Below are 24128 nucleotides of genomic sequence, written 5' to 3' on the forward strand. Positions count from 1 at the left end.
TTTCTTGCAATAACGAAACATATTTAGCGTGTATATTACATTAGCGTGGCCCAAAAAATAAAAGTTGTGGATGTTCCCAACTAAAATTAAAGTTTCATTAATTCTAAGGTAAAATTTCTCAGAATGTTGGTCCTGGGTTCAGTATTTGGTGAGCTGGATGCAAGTATAAATAGGTCACTTTTCAAGGTTTTTATGTTTTTTTTTTGTGCATATTTCTCGCAAATAAAGGCATCGTGTGAAAGGTCTTTCAAAGGCGCATTCAATGCGTATCTGCATTCTTGAGCAAATTCAAAATATTCGAAGTTTTGTAATTTTTGGCAAACATTTTTAGCTTTTATTTTGAAACATTTGTACAATATAAATTTGTTCATTGTTAGCTATCAGCTTTTTCATTCTTTATGGCAACATATGGCTTCCGAGTCCTAAGAAATGCACATCTTTTGAGACTAAAAACGAATCAAGCCAATTTCGGATACTCTCTTCAAAATAAAAGCATACCCCAGAGAGAGCGTTATGCAACGATCGAAATAGTAGAAACAAATAGTAGTCGGACGGGGCAAGGTCAAAACCATAAGGCGTGTGAGACGAAACTTCCCTACCACTTCATCTATCTATCTATCTATCTATCTATCTATATATATAAAAATGGATGTTTGTATGTGGGTATGTATGTATGTGTGTATGTTCCGAATGAACTCAAAAACGGCTCCACCGATTTTGATGAAATTTTTAGGGAATCTTCAGAATAGCCTGGCGGGTAACACTGTAAAGTCAGATTTTTGATTTTCGGTCTGTGGGCGGAGGGGCGTGGCATTATCAAATTTCTACATTATACCGCTAATACCATCTATATATATAAAAAACTTCTGGACAGATTTTGATGAAATTTTCAGGGAATCTTCAGAATAACTCAGCGGGTAACACTGTAAAGTCAGATTTTTGATTTTCGGTCTGTGGGCGGAGAGGTGTGTAAAAATCTAATTCTTACATTATACCGTTAATGCCATTATATATAAAAACAGATGAGTGTATGTATGTTCCATATGGACTCAAAAACGGCTGGACCGATTTTGATAAAATTTTCACGGAATCTTCAGAAAAGCATAGCGGGTAACACTGTAAAGTCATATACATAAATACTTTTTTTTATTTCCAACGTTCAAACAATGACAATTTTCATTTTGTTGCTTAACATCATTCTAAAAATTAATGATTTGGTGTAAGCGAAGAAAGGAATACATCCAACATATGTCCGGTACTATAGAAGTTCTTTTATATTATCAATCGATGATAAACAATTTTGTTTACTCTTACAAATTAGGTGCATTATTAAAAAATTTCCATATAAAATCTATTAAAAAAATAATATTTTGAACAACTCTCCGCATATCACTTTTAATAAAAAATAACGGTTTTATTCAAATAAAATTTGTTCATGGCTTCAGTAAATGCGTCGCAGTGCATCTTCATCGAGTGCCGCAGAAACACCTCAACAGCATATAGTTGTTCGCTCCAGAATGGCTCGATCAAGAGAAAGAATCGATTTAAAGTTGCCCGGATTTTATTACAATAAGTATGATGACTACAGGAATCACAAGGATGTACTAATTGGCGCAATGAACAAACATTACTTACATTGCAGCATTTTGAAGTTCCCTAAGGAATCCCTGGGAATGTGCTGTTCGAACGGTAAAGTTATTCTGCCACCAGTTATTGAGCCGTCTGAGCTGCTACTAAGTTACATTTCCGGCGCCAATTCTATTTCCAAACACTTCCTTCAAAATATCCAAAAGTACAACACATGCTTTCAAATGACGTCGGCTTCAAGTCCACCTTTAAAGTTAAAGGCCAAATGTACCACAGATTTGGATCATTGCTCACGCTTCCCAATGACGATACGAAAAATTCCAATTGATCCCTCCACAAATGAGATTTCATTTCCGGACTTCTGCCAAATGCAAATGAATATTCAAGACGTTGTCGACAAAGTATTCCCAACTCTTACAACGAACTACAACAATTCGGATTGTCTGTGGGAACATGGAATTTTGGCACCAACAAATTATGATGTCAACAAGATCAATAAGCAAATACAATTGAAACTGCCTGGCAAAACAATAAAATACAAATAGATTGACACAGTAATGAACGAAGAACAAGCCGTCGATTATCCTACTGAATTTTTGAATTCATTGAATCACCGACTTTGTCCGAAACTGTATATTAAATTCGAGATGCAATATAAAACAGATGTTTTCTAAGGGCCAGCAACGCGGACCGGGTTCAGCTAGTTATAAATAGTGTTTAACAGGTATTGCTACATGTGGCCGAGTGTTGTCATGATGGAATATTACGGTTTCATGCCTGGCTGCATATTCTATGCAATCTTCAAATGCTAGCTTCAAACAAATCAGTTGCGATCGTTAGATAGGACCCTTTTTCTCCCACCAAATACAGAGCATTACCTTAGCGCCATGGATATTTGGCTTTGGTGGCAATTCGGCTGGTTGACCGGACATCACGTACGATCTCTTACGCTTCGGGTTATCGTAATGGATCCATTCTTCATCGCAAGTAATGATTCGGTGCATAAATGATTTTCATTTATAGCCTTTAAACATCATTTTGGACATGCAAAATCGTCTTTCGAGGTCTCTCGGCTTTAATTCGCATATCCCATTTCCCGGCTTTTGAATGAATCCTGCTGCTTGCAAAGATTTTGAAATTGCTGCTTGAATGGCTTCCAATGATTTTGCAAGTTCTTGTTGAGTTTGACAACAATTTTCATGGAGTAATGCATCCAATTCTTTGTCTTATTTTTGGCTGCCCTGGACGATCTTTGTCTTCCAAGTCAAAATAACCACTTTTGAAACGCACTTTGAAACCGAGGGAACACATTCACCATAAGCTTCGTTGAGCAATCGGTGTGCTTCAGTGGCCCTTTTTCGAATTAAAGAAGTAAAGCAGAACTTCCCGCTTATGACGCTTTGTTGGAACAAAATTTCTACATTATTGAAGTATAATGTTCAATAACATGTACCCTTCAAAATGACATAAGTTATTAAAAACAAAAAACGCGTTCAAAAGATACGCCATCTATTGTAAGTCCCGCATTTTTAATAAGTTTTTTTTTTTAATTTTGAGTAATTAGTTTCTGTAATACAAAACGGTTCTTTCCGTTTTTCGAAATTCAAACTATTTCGAATTTTATTAGAATTTTTCGAAACCTATTTTCTCTCTGCTCTGGGTCCTTATAATATTCTAAGTGTACCCGTCCGTCTGTCTGTTGAAGGGGGATGAAATCTTCCACAAATAATTGGGTAGATCAGAAATGTTTGATATTGATAATGAACAAAATTGGTCTAAACATGAACGTAAGAATATCTAAAACACTATCGGACCTAAAGGAAGAGACACAGACGTTTGACTCAAATAGTTTTGCTCAAAACTAACTTATGTGACCAAAAATTAATAAAAATTTTGAACAAAAATATATGAAAAACTTTGTATATTTTTTTATTGTGATTCCGATAACATGAAAATGGGGCCACTACGACCGACTTTAGCTTTCTTTAGATATGCATAGACAACAACTAATATTAGTGATAATAAGAAGACAATAAACATTGTAAAATTTCCAGATTTCCAGATAGGAACGCTTTACTGAAATCAGAAGCCAAAATCAGAGCACCAAATTAAAACAATTTGTATATTGTAAAACAACAGGTAAGATAGTTATATTCTTCGGTGTCGAATCTTATACATATACCCTTCGGCAAAGCATATTTTAAGACGAAAATTGGAAACCATTTTTGTTTAAAAAAAATCGGGTTACAAAATATTTTCCCGATTTTTACCCATTTGGGTCCGAAATTCAATGACGTTGGAAAGATCTTTGAAATATCTATCATTAGACATCCATATTGTCTATGTTAATCACTTAGTAATCTAGATATACAGTGGTTGACAAAACAATGGAAACTTTTCCATATATTTCATTAGTGGCCTAAAATCTGAAATAATTTTCTAAAAAATTTTGAACATTTTTGTAGTATTTTATTTGTATACTTTTATTAACTTAATTTAACAAAAAAACAAAGGACATAAATAATTAAATTCTAAAAATGAGAAAACAAAATTAAAATATTTCTTTATTATGGCATTGACAAAACAATGGAAACTTAGGTATTATTTTAACAAATATGGTCTGAACTTTGCAATAATTCAATATTTTGTTGGGTATCCCTTATTTTTTATAACTGCTACACATCGACGATGCATTGAACCAATTAAAGAGTCAATGGTCTCCTTTGAAATATTTTGCCATTCCCTTATAACCGCCTCCGATAAATCTTCCTTCCTGGTGTAATTTTGGGTCCTTATTTTACGATCTACAATTTCCCATAGATTTTCTATGGGATTGAGATCTGGCGATTGGACAGGCCACTTCAAAACACATACCTCGTTGGATTGTAACAACACTTAGGTGTGTTTCGGGTCGTTGTCGTGTTGGAATCTCCAAACTAGGGGCATATTTTCCTCAGCGTATGGATACATAACATCGTTTAATATGGTTCTGTATCCTATACCTGTCATGGTATCTTTTATAATATAAATTGGGCCCATACCTTGCCCAGAAAAACATCCCCATACCATAATATTGCCACCGCCAAACTTTACAGTATTATTTGTGTACTTTGGATCTAATCTTTTTCCCTTTGGTCGTCTTACAGGACGATAGCAACCAAGACCAACCTCATTTGCCCTGCGACTAACTGTTCGGGTACTTATTTCTAATTTTAGGCTATTGACAACCTCTCGAGGAGTTATTTTTGGGAATTTATTGAACTCTCTCGCTATTAAATTATCTTGTCTAGGAGTAGTCTTACGAGGTCTTCCACCTAAATGTTGAGTTTTTACAGAACCGGTCTCACGAAATTTCTTTATAATTTTTGAAACTGCTGATTTATTTATTGAATATTTGTCACAGATACTTTTTTGCTTTAAACCAGCTTTAAAATCGTTAATTATGTATCAGTTGGCATATGATTTCTTATTATATAAGTCTAATATGGCTTTAGTCATTTTATTCGAACAAAGGAAAAATCGAATAATTTGGATACCCTTACTATTTGCTTGTCAACATAATCTAAATTAGAATCTAACTTAAGTAGTTTTATAGAAAGTGAGGCGCATAAAACATATGAAATTACTAAATATTAAATGCACCAGATTATAGGTATTTGATAATTGTAACAATTAATATAAATAGATCACAAGAGTTTTCATTAATACACGTGCACGTATGGGAACAAGTTATTAAACATTAATCTCATTGCATAAATTACACCATTATTAACACTGTGCTACAATAACCAAAATAATACACATGGCTTAATTACTTTAGCTCTTATTCATAATAAAAGTCTAATTCAATTTAAGATTTATAAAACAATATTTTCATACCAAAATATGTATAAATTGTGGTAAAAATGTTGATAAAAAAAAATTTCACTATGAATAAGGGTTGGTTGGTGAACAAATTATAATAAAAAATTTATACTCAATTCCATTTGACTGAGATAATAATTTTAAAATTTTTACAAAATAAAATGGACTTAGGACTTTTATATATTTATAGTTATTAAATATTAACCATTCCTGACTACTAATAACTTCAAAATTTAAAGCTGTATATACTTTATTGGATATTTTATGTTTTCTACATAGATATGACGGTTAACCGGTTTTTTCGATGTCGGTTAACCGATAAACCGGTTTTTTAAAGACAACATGGGGCAAAACACGATCGAAAGGGATACACATTTATGCACCATTACAATACAGCGGACTATCCTAGTGGCACTTGACCTGTCGAAAGCATTCGACACTGTCAGTCACGCCACACTCTTCCAGGACATCCTGCAGTCCATAATGCCCCACAACACGAAGAGATGGATAGTGAATTATCTGAGTGGCAGGCAGTCGTTCGTGGAGTTTAGAGACAAATGCTCAAAACCCCGTAGAGTTAAACAAGGAGTCCCTCAGGGCGGGGTCCTGTCGCCACTCCTGTTTAACTTCTACCTCTCTAAACTCCCAGTGCCCCCACAGAATGTGGAGGTTATCACCTATGTGGACGACTGCACCATCTTGGCGACAGTTCACAACGTTGATGAGCTTTGCGGTTTGGTAAATGGTTATTTCAACGAAATCCACAATTTCTTCACGCACGTAACCTGCAGCTATCACCAACGAAGTTATCGGCAACACTCTTCACCACGTGGACGAATGAGGTAAAACTCAACTTAGGCATCATGGTCGACGACGTACAAATTCTGACAGTGAACCACCCGAAAATCTTGGGGGTCACTTTTGATAGCCTTTTTACCTCTCCTCAGCACACGCCACTGCAATCACGCATAAACTGCGAAATAGGACAAAGAAACCTTGCTAGCAACCTACAATACGATTGGCCGGTCAGTGGTTAACTATGCTGCTACAGTGTGGTCGCCTTCGTTAAGTGATACTCAGTGGAGAAATATTCAAAGCTGTCAAAATGCAGCCTTAAGAACGTCACAGGCTGCCTCCAAATTACTTCCGAACACCACCTTCACGAGGAAACTAAGGTTCTACCGGTCAGGGAACACAACGTCATGCTAACGCAACAGTTCCTTATTGGATGTAACCGGAGGAGTCATCCAAACTTCGACATCACACAGTTGGAGTCTCCCCCGGGGCATGTCAGACAGGACCTTAGAAAATGCCAGGAGAGCATACAGAGGTATGTGCAGGATCCGTTTGATCGCAGCTCGTATTTGACAGCTTTGAACGACATTCATATAGACGCCATCAATTCCACGGTAGCAGAATACCGTATGAATGTCGTACTTGGAGGTCGCCCACCACCGATAGCAGACGCGAAGAAGATTCTGCGGCGTAAAACAAGAGTCGTTTTGGCACAACTAAGATCAGGATGGAACAACAGGCTTAATGCCTTTTGGTCCCGCATAGACCGTGCCGCACAGTGCTTTGTTCAATGGACAAAAATCAAAAACAAGATCATGTCTTTGATGTTAATGAAATTTATATTTTTCAATAGACAACTAAATAACTCATTCGTGTAAAAAAGACTTTTTTATAAATATCTTTTTTTGTCGTCACTAGAGGTCGCTAAAGTTAGTACATTTTCAACATAAATTTTATGGAGAAAAATATATTTTTTTTAAGGTTAACTAAAATCATTGTTAAAAGTTCGTTTTAAAAGATATAAACTCGCGATTGGCTGCAAATGAAAGAATATGAATATGGAATTTTGGAAAATTACTGTTTTTGTCAAAAAATGTTTAACAGTTTAATCTGCGCAATTTTTAATAATTAAAATTTTTTTATTGTAAACCTGAAATTCTAAAACTTTGTTGGAATATTAGTAAAATACGTGTTAATCTATTTTGATTATGTTTTACTATAGAATAGCCATAAGCATTGTCTATAAGAAAATGTAATCATTAGTTGTCCTTTCGTATGAAAACTATTAAAATTTTGTTTTTGTTTAAATGTATAAATTACCATTTCGTAAATTTTCAATTTGATGGTTTAGGGAAATAGCTCCAGATTTTTGGTTTTTTTATAAAATAATACCGTTTTTTCTTTTAAATAACTAAGAAATATTGCGTTATTTAACAAAAGTAGCTTAATGGCATAAAGTGTATTAATAGGTCTTTATTTGGTTCTTGATGTTGTATGTTTTTTTTGCTGAAATCAAAAAAAAATTCTAAAGTTTGATTTAATTTTGAAAAAAAAAACGTGTTGATCAATTTTAATTTTTCTTTAATTTTATCTAATGCCTATCTCTTATTTATTATAATGTGAAATTATTATTTGTCCGTTTTGACTAGAACTTTAAAAAAAATTTGTTTTGATGGCACCCATAAATAATACATTTTTACAGTAAATGTAAGTAACTCAATAATTTAATATAACCTACATATCCTTAGATTTAGATATTAATATGAGCTTCTGCTGATATTATGAACACTTAAAGTATAGTCCAACATCCAGTTTCTAATATTACAGCTGAACCATAAGGCTATCAATATTTGAAAATGTCCGTCCATCCGTCCTTCCGAATTTAGAAAATATATAAAATATTTCAGTATTTTTTTTAAAAAAGGATATATGGCAGTTATGTAAATCCTTGCTAGAATTGAAATGTTAATAACTAAATTAATCTGATATTATAAGAGAACAATAATTTCTGAAAATGAATAATTTTATTCAGGTTCATAGGTTTTTTAAGGAAAAGGATCTATGGCAGCCATCCGAATCCTTGCTGCGATTGTCATAAATATTTGCACAAACAACAATAACTTTATTAAAATGATTATAACCAAATTGGTTCCAAAATAAGAAACGATTTTTAAGAATTTTTAAAAAAAAAAATTTGATGTTATACAGGATATTGAAATCTTGATGTCTTGGAATTATGAATATCCTTCCGATAAAATTTTCATGACTTTGCAACTAATATTATAAGAGAACAATAATTTCTGAAAATTAATAATTTTATTCAGGTTTATACGATTTTTAAGGAAAAGGATGATGGCAGCCACCCGAATCCTTGCTGCGATTGTAATACAAATTTTCACAAACAACAATAGCTTTATTAAAATGACTATAACCAAATTTTAAAATGTTAGGAGTATAACTGTGAATTTTATTCAAAATTATATGTTCAGGATATATGGGAGGTACCCGTGTCCTTTCACGGATTTTTTCAAGAATTATATTTTTTCTTAATCTTACCAAAAGGTAATATTCCACAAATTTTTATTTGTCTGCAATAACTCCTTCTATTTTTGTCCATTGCCTATATGAAAACAAAGCACTGTGTGCCGTCCTCAACATATGCCCAGCATGTGGTCAGGGTCCCCATGATACCCTCCACATTTTCAACTGTCCATTCAGCTCCACTTCACTACGTCCAGTAGATTTATGGACCCACCGAGCAAAAGTAGCACAATTCCTTGGACTTGATCTTGCAGAACCCCCAGATTAAATATTGTAAAATTGTTGAAGCTGCTACAACAACAACAACTCATCCAACCAAAATTATAAGCCAAAATCCAAATATTTATGTATTTATTCATTCTTAGTTACGTCTTTTTTTCTTTGCAGCATCGTGTAAATATTTACTTTTAATTATTAACAAAGTGTTTAAAAAATGTTTTCAAAATTCATTTTTAATTAATTGCAAATGCAAATAAGATCTTTGACTTTCAATCATTATTTTCTTTTAATGACATTTTTATAATCTATTATTGTGTATACCCTTCACCATGAGTTTTGGGTTTTTAATGCGTTTTGAAATTTTCAAAAATGGGTTGAAATTATTCGAAATTATAAATAATCATTAGGCTCGGATCCAGTTAACCAAAAAGGTTTAATAAATTTTACTTTATTTTCCCCCACAAATGGTTTACTTGAATCCGTGTCTGCTGTGTGTGTATCTGCAGACAAGCAAAACGCTTCGAGGTTTATGATTGTTTAAAAAAGAAATTACCAGAGACCGAAAATAACGGGCCCACTTTAATTTCAATGGTAAATTCACAGCCTTAGGTTAGGTTAGGTTCCATGGGTAGCCACTCTTCAAGCAGCTCACTTGGGTCCATTAAAAAAAACTGATCCCATTGTGATACCCAAGGGGTAAACGTCTGGGTATTAATTATACGTCCATCGTTTCCAGGATAAACCAACCAGATTCTCTGATGAAAGAGTAGATTCGTCTAAGACTCAATCTTGATAGCTCATCTAAGCATGATTGGAATGGTAATCCGAGGATGCGTTCCCTCAGGTTTATCAGAATAGGTGGGACACCGTCTCCTCCTCTTCTTCATTGTGACAGCTCCTACAGTAGTCATTGTACCGTAGGCCAAATCTCCTAGCATGTGTCCCAATTATACAGTGTCCTGTAATGAATGAAACAATTAGCCTTATTTGATCACGACGAAATTCTATAAGTAGATTCGTCCTGTCCTTAACAAGGGCACAGCCTTAACCATTTAAAAATCATTGTTCGCTATATCAATGAGAGATATTGATTTATAAGAGAGATTGATTTGAGAGAAACAGTTTGGAATCTTGGATCTTATTTTCGTCAATAAACTGAAACAGTCATTAATATCGTTTTTTCACTAAATTTAAAATAAATTTCTCTTTTAAGATTTAAGATGAAAGGTATATAAGTTTCGGTATGAAGCACTATTACCTGTAAAAAAAAATAAATAGCAAGTTATTTTACATTGTACCCATTCCATCAAAGATACAATAACAATTTGATCCAATTGATCTAGTTATATCATTCACGTTTTGTGCTAATTTTAATAATGAAATTTTTTTGTTTCCTTAGAAGCTGTTATAGCAGTTAAAAATTATACAACGTCAGAGATAAAATAACAATTTGATCCTATTTAAACCGTTTTTATTAATATATTGTATTTTTTATAAGTAAAACACTTATTAAAACTGCAAAAACCGGAACGCAATACAAGTAACTAATGTTAAAGTTAATTAACTACTTGTAACTGTTAGCGCTATTGTTTGTTACTTCAAAACTAGTTAATAGTTAAACAGATTTACAATCGATTAAAATGATCGTTAAAAAAAATTAAGCGATCATTATAATTGAATTCTAATGATTTTATTTTTATTTGCAACTCATACATATAATAATAATAATAATAAGCATGTAATAATTGTTATGAATTAACAATAATGCAGATATTTACAAACTATTTATTGAAGTGTTTTAAATCGATGATTTTATAAATCAATTATAGTAGAGGTGAAAAAACTTTTATATGAAAAATTAAATGATTTTGCAAAGTGTATCTTAGATTTAATTAAAATTTAATGAAATGTAAATCTGTTAATTTTTTAATAATTGATAAACAAAAACAGTTCTAACATTGGATTTCGAATTTTCCATCACCATGCGCTTCGTGATTGATTTTATTTGAATATAAAGGTGAAAAGTTTATAGCAGACGTAAATGTATTTGTAATATTGATAAAACGTGGCCGGTTTATTACAATAATATGATTTAATAGCGTAATTATATATTTTTTATTTATTTTGAAAATTATTGCGAAATTTTATTTTACTTAATACGAATATTTAGTAATTTTGTTGTTTTTTTTTAGCTGATAATAAAATGAATTGCAAAAATACTAATATTCTAGATTATTTTAGCTACAGAAATTGTTTCTTTCAATCAATTGACACATGCTAAGCCGGATTATTATTATATTCTATTTCTTTAAAGATTTTAGTGTAGAAAATTAACAAATTGAGGTCAGGCTAAATGAAGCCCATTTAATTATAATTTTTAACAAATTAAACAAACAAAAAATACAAATTTAGGGCAAATTAGATGATGTTTTTAAGGCCAAGGCTAGTTTTCATTTCAAAAATATAAAATTAATTTTACTAATAATGTGAGAAACAAAATATAATATTTTAATATTCATCATATTTTACTATTCCCTACAACAGCACCACAACTAATTACTTTATATATCAAATTTCCATTAACGCACACATTATATTTGAATACATGACTTTGATCGCGTAGTCCGTAAAATTCATTGATAAATTATCCACCTCCACATGCGTTGCAATAACAACTGACAGACGTCATCTCCTATGTTATAAACGTTTAATTTGAATGCAACACACAACGCCAGTTTAATTTTTTTCTTTGCAAATAATAATATTAATTTATTCAACCATATTCTTGTTTTATTATAAAAATAAGTTTTGTTTTTCTTTTATTGTATTAAAAATAAGAATCCTATAAATCGTTCATTACCCCCTTCATAATAAGGTCTTTTGATTGGCAACTATAACAATAGATTGCAAAAAAGAAAAAATCATACAATTGATTGTGGCTTTAAGAAAAATATCTCTATCTCTAATTTGAAGGATTTTATTTTGCGAAAGACATTGAAAAACTTGTTGCTTTGACATGTGCACACAAATAAATCAATTAATGATAGTGAACATTGTTTATATGGACAATAAGTAAGAAAAAATGGTGGATTAAAGGCGAATATACGGTGCTTTACAATACAATGGAAACTTTTCTAGATATTTAAGGCGTCAAGGTAACAACAGCAGTATTTGAATACCGTTTCTCAATTTGAAACGGTATTCAATTGGTATTAATAATGGTATTAAACATGATTAATTAAATTCTGAAAATAAAAACAAACAACCTAAAAAGTATTCATTATTATTGTGTTGACAAAACAATGGAAACCTAGTATTCATTTTTACAAAAAATGTCTAACCCTTTTAGTGACTCAGAATTTTGTTGGATAGCCGTTGTTTTTTATTACTGTTTCATAGTGAACGCTTTGAACCAATTCAATAGTCAATCGTCTCCTTTGAAATATTTGGTATTCCCTTAAAATTCTATATGATAGAGATTCCTACGTGGTATAGTTTTGAGTCCGTATTTTGCTATCAACAATTTCCCATATGTTTTCTATGGGCTTGGGATCACTGGATAGTAACCACTAGCCCTGAGAAACAGATCCAATCCCTAATATTGCCACCGCCAAATTTGACGGTCTTATTTGTGTACTTGGAGTCCAGTCTCTTTTCCTTCGGTCATCTCACAAATGTTGTATTTGGGAAAATTGTATACAGCTGTACGTTTTTTTGTTTAAATAAGTTGTTTTTCGGGGGAACCAGCATCATTTGCCTTGCGAGAAATAATTTCCAATTTAAGATTGTTGATGATAACCTTCCCAGGATTAATTATTTTTAATTTCTTTAACTCTTTTCCGATTAAATTATATTTCCTTGAAGTAATTTTATGAGGTCTTCCTCCGAAATATGAAGTTTTTACATTACCTGTCTTACGATTTTTTTTTATACATTTTTATTTACTGATAGTTATTTGCATCAATTCAGCACTAAAATCGTTTATTATTTAAGATTTAAAATTTTTGCAAATCGTGACTCTAGCAAATCATGAATGACAGTCATCTATCAGTTGACTCCTGTCAAAATTTGAACAAGTTGCGTCATTTAGTTTGTGTTTGACAGCCATTGATAGCACACTACCTCGTGACTTGAGAAGAAATTTTAAAAAAGTTAATTTCGACTGCTCTATCAAATAAAGGCTAAGCTTGTTAAATAATATGGGAATTCTACACCATCAATTTAAATGGTAAAAAGTGATTTACTGAATTTCGTTTTGGCCGTACAAGCACGGAAGATGCCGAATGTTCTGAACGCCCTCTCTACAGAAGAAACAAATGAAAAAAATCACTATATGGTGTTGGTCGATCGAAGATTGAAAATGCGGGAGGTTGTAGAAGCCATAGGCATCTTACATGGCTCATTTTGAACGAAACGGGTATGAGAAAGCTTTCTCCTAGATGGCTGTCACCTTTGCACTCAATCGGGTGCCCGAGTTCACACATGTACAGTTTCCATGGTAAAAATCCATGAATAAGGCTACGAAATACTCCCTCTTCCGCCCTATTAATCCAATTGTGATGACCTCGAGAAATCTTATTTTTTGGAAGAGAAAAAAAAATTTGGAGAAACGATGGACAATTTGCATAGAGCTCAGGGAGAATACGTTGAAAAATAAAATAATTTTCGAAATAAAAATCCAAAAACCTGTTTATTTCAATTATGCATTAAAAAAGGCAAGAACTCCCATTTTAGAAATATTAACATTTGGTAAAAGATCATGTTTTTGAAAACTGAAATTAAGAACTATAGTTTCCATTGTATTGTCACTAACTCCATTTCTTTTAATACCTATCTACTATATTTTTTAATAGAATGTTAAAATATTAAAAAAACAATAAAACACAAACCATAACCACAAGTTTTAAAATCGACCAATTAATATACATACATACTAATTAGATGAACAAGTTTATGAAAACCAAAACAATATAATTTTGTAATACCTAATGTAGGGCACATCATTATCAACACAAATTAGCACCGCTTAGAACGTTGCATTTATTATACATATCCTTATCAGAATAAAGCAACTAATACCCGGCTGCTTAGAAGGTTGCATTTGTTATATGTATGTATATAAAAAATATAATAATGGTCAATCTTTCAGCTGTTAGGTATATAAATTTATATACATACATAGTTTTTAATATTCCCTACAGCTTATTAGATTATAAATCAAAGCAAAAACTATAAAAATGTAAAAAATATGCACTTTGATACACAATTGTTTTCTTCCTTACCTTTTTTACGTTTTAACGGAAGTTTTAATTCACATTTTAATATTAAGTTGTCACTTTCTATGTGTAAATATAATTAAATTACTTTTAGTTACATCTTCACTGTTAATAATTCACACGAGATATTGTTTAATTGTTAATAGTTTATAAAATAATTACATGCTAACCGGCAAAATTTAAACAAAACAAAGCACAATTCGTATAGGCACACAAACACAAAAACTAATATTTATGTAAATGTGCAATTGTCAATAGAAGGATGCATTTTAACAGCTGTCATTGGTTTGAACAAAGTTGCCACATTTATTTAGGCTGCTCTTTTAATAGTTGGCAATGCCACTATGGCAGCTTGTACAAGTTGTAGTGGCAACACCGCGGCTGACATCAGCGGCTGACGTCAGCCAAACCATTTTTTTTATATGAAGTTTTTACGATTTGAAATTGGGGGGTCTATCAGCCAAAAAATCCCATAAGAATTACACAGGCATCAGCAAGTGAGCGGCTGATGTCAGCCAAATTGGCTGATGTCAGCCGGAACATGCTACCAATCTGGTAACATTTTATTATTTCTATTCTATTTTTCAGATTTCAGCGCAAAAAATTAAACGCCGAAAGGTGTATGGGGAGATCACTCGTGGACCTGCTCCTCGGTGGCAAAAGAAATTGGAAGCATCCACCGCTAGTTTAAATGGCAGCATAAATGCTACACGTTCCGTACTTTCGGTCTCATATAACACCAGTTTTTCAGGTGTTAATCCACCCACAAAAACACCGGGCAAAAATGCTGAGGGCAAAACAAAGAAGACACCAACACCAAACAAAGGTTCTAAGACGCCAGGCGGAGGTGACAGATTTATACCCAATCGTGGAACTACAAATTTCGAATTAGGTCATTATTTGGTAAGTAGGAATGGACTAAATCTGAATATGCAATTGTTTATTAAGGATATTTCAGATAAAACAAGAACAGGACAAATCGGAAAATGACGAAGAGAATGAAAGCAATTCTAATAATGCCAACAAAATGACGCCAGCTAAGGCTGAAAGGCAAAAATTAATATCAGATTCTATGCAAGTAGCTGATGGTAAAACTACACGAATTCTATCGTATCAAAATAAGGCACCAGCGGCCCCAGAGTCTCATATTAATCCCTTGAAGGTAGTTTATTCCATTAAAACTCCGATATCGACTAAAAGTGGTTCACGTTATATACCCACTACATCCGACCGCATTTTGGATGCTCCGGACATTATTAATGATTATTGTAAGTATAAAAAAATTAATAAAAGTGAAATAAACTAAAATATTCCATATTTATACAATAGATCTAAATCTGTTGGATTGGAGCGCGGACAACATAGTAACAGTAGCTTTGGGAAATGCGGTTTATCTTTGGAATGCTGTTACCGGTAATATTGAACAATTAGTGGAATATGAGGAGGGTGATCACGCTTGTGCTTTAGCCTGGATTCAAGAGGGACAAATTTTAGCCATTGGTAATAATACTGGAGCTGTGGAACTATGGGACTGTTCTAAAATAAAACGCCTACGTGTTATGGATGGCCACTCGGCACGTGTGGGCTCTTTAGCTTGGAATTCATTTTTGGTGTCATCTGGAAGTCGTGATGGCACTATTATACATCACGATGTCAGGGCCCGGGAACATAAAGTAGCTAATCTGGCTGGACATACCCAGGAAGTATGCGGTCTTAAGTGGTCTACTGACTTTAAATACCTTGCCAGTGGCGGCAATGATATCAACCCTTATAGGGTTGATGAAAGCATTATTGATCATCCTTCTAATTGCCAAACTATAAAATTTCAAATAGTTCTATTGATTTAGAAGCTTTTGTAGGCATTTTTCTGTAAGTTTATTATAACTTTCTTTTAATAAACTAACTTTCAGCTCTCCTACTGAAAATACATAGCTTTTTTGTAGATCTATCGACGATGTGTATTATATCAATGATCACATGTTGACACCTCGTAAGCTAATGTTCCAAGAGGAAAATTTTATTTTTTATTCATACAAGTAATATGGAACCAAACAGACCATACAAAAATTCATATTACATAAAAAAATTTGGTGAGCAAGAAAAATGCTATACATAAAAGTAAGTAAATAATAACAAAATGTTCCCTAAATGGCTCCCCTTTATCTAAAATGATGAAATTGCCGAAAACAGCACATTGCATAAATTATAAAATTATAAATAATAGTGAATTGAAACAAAAAGACATAATTATAAATTTATTAAACATTCAACTGTAAAAAAATAAGTAATTTAAGCTTAAAAACGTTATTATAATGAGAAAAGATTATCAATTCAATTGTAGATTATTCCAACAACGTGCAATGCATACAAAAAATTGTTAGTTATGTGGTGTCATCATGAGACCAGCAAACCTTTATACGCTATTGATGATGTTATTTTTTTTTGAATATACTCTATATAAAAGCTGAAGTCACTTATTGAACTATATTTTTCCAAAAGTGCTGTATTTATCTAAATACCTGTATATCTTCTTGCAATAGGTCAGACCAACTTGAATCAATTTGAAAAATGCTTCGCCTAATGTAATAATATAACATTATCGGCCGGAAATCTTAAAAATTACTCAGAAAGTAATTTCTAATCGAATTGTATACTATAATATGGATGTAATATTTGTTATTTGGTTTTAATTATGATATATTTCAAATATTAACGGTTTTTTACGTAAATTACTTTTGGCAACTCTGTAGCTATTGTGAATGACATTTAAATAAATGCTTCTTCTAGTTTCCACGTGTTTGTGAATGATTACAAACACAGAAGAACAAGCTAAACGTGTGGTTTCATTTGTTTTGGTTTTCTGTAATATTTTTTTAACAACCAGCAAATTCTTTATAAAAAATGAAAATAACGCGTTATAAGAAATCGCATAAAACTTTAATGTTTTTTGCAACACATTTCAGTTATCGTGAACCTTATCAGGTGCTTGTAGATGCCACATTTTGCCAAGCAGCTTTAGTGGTAAGTAAATACCACAAAAATTCTAGACATTTGTTGTAATAATAATTTTTCCATTTCAGAATAAAGTTATAATCGAAGAACAAATTAAAAAATACTTTCAAGCACAAGTAAAACTTCTAACAACACAGTGCATTATTTTGGAGGCAGAATCATTGGGAGCCCCGCTTACGGGAGCGACAAAAATTGTTAAACAATTTTTTGTGCACAAATGTGGTCATGAAGGAAAACCTATTACGGCTGCAGAGTGTATTAAACAAATGGTAAGTTAAACAGTAAAAACATTTGAAACATGTACTGAAATTTTGTATTTAATTCTAGACCAAAGATTCTCGCTATATAGTAGCTAGCCAAGATCGTGCTTTACAAGGTAGTCTACGCAAAGTTCCTGGACGTTGTTTATTATACCTTCATAAAGCTGCTCCAGTTTTGGAGGCTCCCTCAGATGCTTCCAAAAAATGGGTGCACAAAAAAGCCAATAATCTTTTACCTCAAGAGGCTGAAAAGAAAATCGATTACTTGAAACAAAAGGAAGGTTTAGTTAAAAAGGAAGCGGATCAGCCCAAACGTAAACACAAAGGTCCCAAGAATCCCAATCCCTTGTCCTGTAAAAAAAGTAAAAAACAAATACAATTTGAACAGCAACAACTGCACAAATCTAAAGACCAGGTTAATAGTAACAATAATGTACATAAAATTGATGATAAGAGTAAAACCGATATGAAACCCAAAAGAAAACGGATTAAGCTGTCGGCTCATATTAAGGAAGTTTTTAAGAATAAAGCGTAATTAATTTTTAAAGCAATTTTGCTAGTGCTGTTTGATAATCCATGATAAAATGAAGTAAAAAGAAAAAATCTTAATATAATTTCCTAATGGTAACGTTAAGAATAGTTTATAAAATGGTCTTGGAACTTTAATTTCCGTATTAAAACCAACGCCTCTTGGGCGTTTTAAAACTGCAGGAATGATATGTACTAAACTTGCAATGATAGAGAAGTTCTTAAGCTCTCAATAGTTCTTGCCTTGAACTAATTTTTAACTTTATTTTTCACCAACTAATTTTACATCATAAAACCAAAATTTTGTGAATTATATACTACTTTTCTGAATAATTACTGAAGGAAGAAATCACATTTTTGGTTCAATTTGTTCAATATAATGATTTTAGTGACTTGATTATGGCCTAAAAATATATCCCGGGAACAATTTTTTGGTATGTTTACATAATAATGATGGGTTGTGTCCAGTCAAACAAGATCTCAGGTGGTGCATATATATTCAGAATACATCTCTGTAGCATCATTCATTGTAATACGTAACAGAGATGGATAATTTGAATTTTTGTTGGTTTCAATGAATCTAATGTTCGCCTTTTTGTTGGAAAAGATCACGTAACTAGTAGTTACCCAAAGTGATAAGTGAAATCACTAGTAACCCAGATATGCTAAATAATTTTGCCGACGTTTTGTTCTTGTCTGTATAAAACGATGGCTTGTCAAGACGTGGGGTTACTGTGAGGTTGAAATCTATAGTTAGTTAGTCCCCTTTTACAATGCAGAAATTGAAGGGCAGACAGACGAAGTTTGTGGGCGAGGAGTTGAAGAGGTAGAGTGTGTTTTACACAGGTTTAGGTTAGTTCAAAAGAGAATGAGAAAAATGTCTGCCTTTCAATTTCAGCATTGTAAAAGGGGACTTATGGTTTTATGATAACGGTAAAAAACAACCAGGCATTGGGGTAAGTATACCAATTTTTTTTGTTATATTTACGTTTGTTGTAGTATTCCCAACAAGCACTAGTGAATTTGACAGTTCAAGCCTCTAAACAAGTGAAGAAAAAAATAATCAGCTGTGCTATCGACAACAAATACGTCTTGAGGACGATTGTATTTACTTCTCCATCTCTGATTGCCATTAAATTAAGACAACAAATAAATTTTTTGTGTTTAATTACAGGATAATATTTATTTATTCAATTTATTTAATAACACTATTATTACAATGAATTCAAAATCAAGATTAAAACCGAGTTGTTCGTCTGCTTGCAAAGGCTTTTGTCAGAAATGTTCCCAATCTAATAAGTTAACTAAACCTATAATAAATTCTACACTTCGGCATAAACAACAAATGGAACAAATACAGAAAACTAAGTGTGAAAAGGAAGATGGTTTGTTACTTCCGACAAAGGTAAGTCTCTAGCACTAAGCGCAACATTACATCCATAATTATTTATTCTATTACTTTATATATTTTAGTATACAACGAAATTAAATTTTGGCGCCAATCACAAACTATTCAGAAATCTTACTCCAATAAATGTAAACGATTCTTTATTGTTGCCAAAAGAAAAAATATCAATTCCAAAGAAATATATCCGTAGCAATGATAAAATTCCAACACCTGATTTGCAAGATTTCCTTGAAGCAGTTTCACCGCTCACCTTTGTTGTTCCCGAACCGGAGATAAAACTCCACTATATCGAATATGAGTTCAATGTGTTAGAATGTTACAAAGAGCTTATAGAATAGTGTTGAGAATGTATTTTTAATAACGTAAAAAAGATTTTGTGAATTGTATTTATAATAAATTTTGGAACAAATCACATTTCACGTAACACTTTATATTTTCATAATTATTTTATTTTTAATATTCACATTAAAGCAAATATTTTTTAATTTCAATATTATTTTTAACATTAACACATTAAAGGATCAGTATTTACATTTATATAAATTTTGTCTTTAACATTTCAAATGTTTTTTTTTTACATTTAAAGGCCTTATGATCATTCGGATCATAAATGGATTTTTGGCGATTTTTTAACAAATTCTGATACCGGAGGTTATCAAATTTGAGAGCCACCAACCAACCCCCATTCCGCCCAGGAAACTGAACCACTGCAAATCAACTCCTTGTGAAATTTCGTTACGAGATCTCCAATATTTCCCAAGACACCGAATTATTTCCAAAAAAAATGTTTCTAAACCACTGTGTGACGGCTTATATGACTCAAGTTTCGTAGATATTGGAAAAAGAAAACAAACATTTTGTCTGTGCAAACCTTTTTCTTGACTACAAACTTTTGGTAAATACATCAGTCGATGAGTGGATAAAAACCAAATTGCTGTGGTAAATAATTATTTAATTAAGTCCTCTTGTTACCGTTACCATATGTTGAAAATCTTAATTTTTTATAAAATCATGAATATAATTCAATATTTAACAATTTTAATCATCAACCTGATACATGATGTATACCCATTGTACATGATTACTTATCTCCACTAACTTTTAAATAGAAAAATCTATAAAACGTTTTTTGTTTTGTATATTTTTTATTTTGCTTTAAAATACTTCATAGAATACAATAAATTTTGTATCATTGGATGAAAAAAATTTCGAAATTCAATTTCGCTTTTTATCTTAAGTTTTTTCTTATTACTCAAATTTAAATGCTTAAAATTTGAACATACCATTCAAGATCAAAATTGGAATTTTAGTTTCAAGACTTTGAACTTATGGCAAATTACTCTAAATTTTACCTTCTCTTATTTTATTCAATGTATTTTGAGTCATAAATTGTTTGAGTATGGCGCTCAAGAGTGTATAACGTGATACATAGGCTAGAAAATTAACTGGAAACAGACCACACCATACTAATTCCATTCTGTTAGCCAAGGCTGTTGCGAATAGAAAGCCACATCTTTCAGCTGTTAAACGCTTTTGATTTTTGGTACTTTGGCCCACTTTGCTATTTGGTTTTGCAGTAAAGGCTTCTTGTAAGAAATCAGTTGCCACTGGACCAGGATTAAAAGTAGTTACATCCAAAGAGGGATGCTCCATAGCCAAACACTGTAGATAGGCATTTAAAGCATGCTTAGCGCCACAATAGCTAGCTGAAAATGGCACCGTAGTCAAGCCGGCCACACTAGAAGTAGCAGCTATATGACCTTTGCCACCACATTGTTCTACAAAGTAGTGCACCACCAAACGGCTGAGATGCAGCACAGAAAACACATCCAATTCGAACAGTTCTCTATCCACCTGTATATCAATGTCTTCCCAATTGGCACGTTGAGATCGACCGGCATTATTGACTAAAATGTCCAATTTGCCAAAGTAATTTAGAACATCCAGCAAGCACTTGTTGTGATGCTCCAACTTGAGCATATCCATGGGTAATACCAAAACATCTTTAGACGCTAATAGGCCATTGGCTTCTGCTAAGCATTCTTCTTTTACTTCTTCCAAAAGAGCCTCACGTCTGGCCGATAAAACCAATCTTACACCATGACGTGCCAGATTCAAAGCCAAACCTTTTCCTATGCCACTAGATGCTCCCGTTATCCACACCACTTGGCCACGTAAGGTGGAAATATTAACGCCAAAACGAATTTTCAACCAAAGAGCCACATTACAGTCCAAAAAGATCCACAGTAAAAAGTATATTACGCAGTATATTAGCCCAGAGAAGCCCAAAATTTCAAAGAAGTTCATAGTACGTTACTAATCTTAACTGATCAAATAGATGAACTGATTTTATCTCTTTGTAAATAAACCAGATTTTTGGACTTTTATATAAAATAAAAAATATTTCAACAGCGATAAGAAAAATCAACAAAATATAAATGAAAATAAAAAACAGAGCTGTTTTTTGATTTAAACAAAAACAAAGAGATCTCACAGGTGGCAGCTTTTTACAATGAAATAAGAGTACTTATGTACCTATTTGGTACTTTTGGAATTAATTTGTAAAAATCAAGTTCCAAATTAGTACCGCTTTAATTAATTCATATTTCCTTTTAAATTCCACTAAATCAATAAAACTAACTTCATTTTTAAATTTCTGAAATCAAGTAAACAATATATTTCCGATATTTTCACATATTTTGGCTATTTGTTCATTGGAGGCATGTTCTGCCGCCAATATAGCATTACCAACAGCTATGGTCTCTTTTACGGTCTTCGCCTTAATCCAGATGCGTCCATTCAAGCCCACAGCAATTTCAAAGGGCATTTCCTTGGTCAAAGCCGCTAAAAGCGGACAGTCTTCTCTTAAGATCATACGTGCTAAATTTAAACTGCAATTGAAAACGAATCCTTCTGAAAGCACTCCCAGCTTTCCTTTTTTACCCACCGAGTTGACACACACCAGCTCGGGTTCAAAATCTTTACTGGCCACTATAAGTCGGGCATATACCAAATCGCCTGTATTCACATCAGGCCTATTTTTCTTTGTCGCCTGTTCAAAGGCCAAATAGGAAAGAGAGGCTTGTTCACAGCCTCCTATATCCACGCGAAAGATATCTCCTGCCTTGGCAGTTACTACGCCAATGACAGCTTCTCCTCTTACTGGCACATATCTCCGTTGATAGCTTTCCACCCAAAATGTGTTGGGTTCTTTGTGTTGTAGCGTTCCGGCTTTGCAGGCCACAACTTGTTCGTCTTGTCGTCGCAGACCGGGTCCCAAAATAACTTTTTTTGTTTTAGCCATCTCTTCAGCGGCTGTTATACGATCACCAGGCATTACAATTTCCGTCATTTTTGTTTATTTTTTATTTAATTTTGTTAAAATTTAACAATTTATTTAAACACACGTGAATATAAAGTAAAAAAGTAAAACCAAAACAATATTGGCAGTGATGCCGTATAGTAAAAAATTGCTTTTCAGTTTTACCAGATCAGCTGCAAAATTATGATATTGCCACATTGAAGATTGAATGTTAGGTGACCAACGTGTAACTTTAAAAAACCGTTATAATTAATCAGATATTTAAATAAATAAAAAGAGAAAAATTACGGATCCACTTTCATTTCAACGTTAAATTCACAGCCTCAACCATTTAAAAAATAGTTGTTTGTGTGATATCACTGAGAGATTGTTTTATAAGAGAATATTTTAGGTTAAATTGAAAAAAATAGAAATTCTATTACTTTTTCGACCCCTCTATTTCTATAATTTGTTAAAAATTAATAAAAAAAATATGTTACTGTATGTAAATGAAAGAGAAAGAATGGTAACAAACATTAAGATCGATCATAATTAAAAATTGAAAGAATTAAAAAACAACAAAAAAATTAATTGTAAGACATATTTGTTTGCAGATGATGTATTCCTGTTATTTTATGGTGATTATGTTTTGAAGATGTATTACAGTGGACTTTTTATAATGTTTTTTTATCGTGAGAAGGGTCTGCTGAAATCAACTTTCCGAAGCCCTCAAATAACTTACATACACGATTCATACATCAATATCTCCTGAATTCTTCCGGCTCGGTTGGAAAAACCAGGAAAAAACCAGGACAACGATTTTTGACCTATATCTGGATTACTAAGCCATTAATATAGACAATATAGATATCTAATGATTAATATTTCAAAGACCTTTACAACGACGTATATAAGACCATAGTAAGTTGGACCTACAATGGGTCAAAATCGGAAAAAATATTTTTTAATCCGAATTTTTTTTCCACCAAAGTTTTTTTCGCTAAATATTAAAAAAAAAATTTTAATTTTTTAAATTTAAAAACAAAAAATTTTAAAAAAACAAAATTTTTTTTCCAAAAAATTTAAAAAATCGACGTTGGAAAAAAATTACCTAAAAATATTTAAAATTTTTATTTTGAAGTATAATTTGGTGAAGGGTATATAAGATTCGGTACAGCCGAATATAGCCCTCTTACTTGTTCAAAATGATTTCATGAGAAACCGAATGGATTTCAAATTTGAATAGTATTAACACAAAGTACTGTCGTCTGTAATTACCTTAAGTGAATTTGTATGCTTGTCAAATTATATATTTTATTATTGTAAAATATGCTGCA

General features: G+C 32.3%; 4 protein-coding genes across 4 annotated transcripts; 2 read left to right on the plus strand and 2 right to left on the minus strand.

Moving 5' to 3' along the window:
* Positions 1–5793: 5793 nt before the first annotated feature.
* Positions 5794–16165, plus strand: LOC135950435 (cell division cycle protein 20 homolog). Its single transcript, XM_065499978.1, has 4 exons — positions 5794–6189; positions 14871–15185; positions 15241–15550; positions 15612–16165. Exons 1-4 carry the CDS (start codon positions 5794–5796, stop codon positions 16127–16129), a joined length of 1539 nt encoding a protein of 512 aa, XP_065356050.1. The 3' UTR covers positions 16130–16165.
* A 985-nt stretch (positions 16166–17150) lies between these two features.
* Positions 17151–18105, plus strand: LOC135950961 (rRNA-processing protein UTP23 homolog). The gene is made up of 3 exons (XM_065500498.1): positions 17151–17303; positions 17363–17563; positions 17622–18105. The coding sequence occupies exons 1-3, from the start codon at positions 17184–17186 to the stop codon at positions 18087–18089; spliced, it is 789 nt and encodes a 262-aa protein (XP_065356570.1). The 5' UTR covers positions 17151–17183; the 3' UTR covers positions 18090–18105.
* Positions 18106–20615: 2510 nt separating this feature from the next.
* LOC135949968 (dehydrogenase/reductase SDR family member 7) lies at positions 20616–21925 on the minus strand. Its single transcript, XM_065499439.1, has one exon. It carries the CDS (start codon positions 21795–21797, stop codon positions 20832–20834), a length of 966 nt encoding a protein of 321 aa, XP_065355511.1. The 5' UTR covers positions 21798–21925; the 3' UTR covers positions 20616–20831.
* Positions 21926–22135: 210 nt separating this feature from the next.
* Rrp40 (exosome complex component Rrp40) lies at positions 22136–22911 on the minus strand. The gene has a single exon (XM_065499440.1). It carries the CDS (start codon positions 22840–22842, stop codon positions 22153–22155), a length of 690 nt encoding a protein of 229 aa, XP_065355512.1. The 5' UTR covers positions 22843–22911; the 3' UTR covers positions 22136–22152.
* Between the last annotated feature and the right edge of the window lie 1217 nt (positions 22912–24128).

The sequence above is a fragment of the Calliphora vicina genome, chromosome 2, assembly GCF_958450345.1.
Source record: "Calliphora vicina chromosome 2, idCalVici1.1, whole genome shotgun sequence".
NCBI lineage: Eukaryota > Metazoa > Arthropoda > Insecta > Diptera > Calliphoridae > Calliphora > Calliphora vicina.

Coding starts and splice junctions, on each gene's coding strand:
- LOC135950961 (XM_065500498.1), top strand. CDS start 17,184: ATGAAAATAACGCGTTATAAGAAATCGCATAAAACTTTAATGTTTTTT. Junction 17,304..17,362: donor TTTGCCAAGCAGCTTTAGTG/GTAAGTAAATAC, acceptor TTTCCATTTCAG/AATAAAGTTATAATCGAAGA. Junction 17,564..17,621: donor CAGAGTGTATTAAACAAATG/GTAAGTTAAACA, acceptor ATTTAATTCTAG/ACCAAAGATTCTCGCTATAT.
- LOC135949968 (XM_065499439.1), bottom strand. CDS start 21,797: ATGAACTTCTTTGAAATTTTGGGCTTCTCTGGGCTAATATACTGCGTA.
- LOC135950435 (XM_065499978.1), top strand. CDS start 5,794: ATGGGGCAAAACACGATCGAAAGGGATACACATTTATGCACCATTACA. Junction 6,190..14,870: donor TTGATGAGCTTTGCGGTTTG/GTAAATGGTTAT, acceptor TCTATTTTTCAG/ATTTCAGCGCAAAAAATTAA. Junction 15,186..15,240: donor TCGAATTAGGTCATTATTTG/GTAAGTAGGAAT, acceptor AGGATATTTCAG/ATAAAACAAGAACAGGACAA.
- Rrp40 (XM_065499440.1), bottom strand. CDS start 22,842: ATGACGGAAATTGTAATGCCTGGTGATCGTATAACAGCCGCTGAAGAG.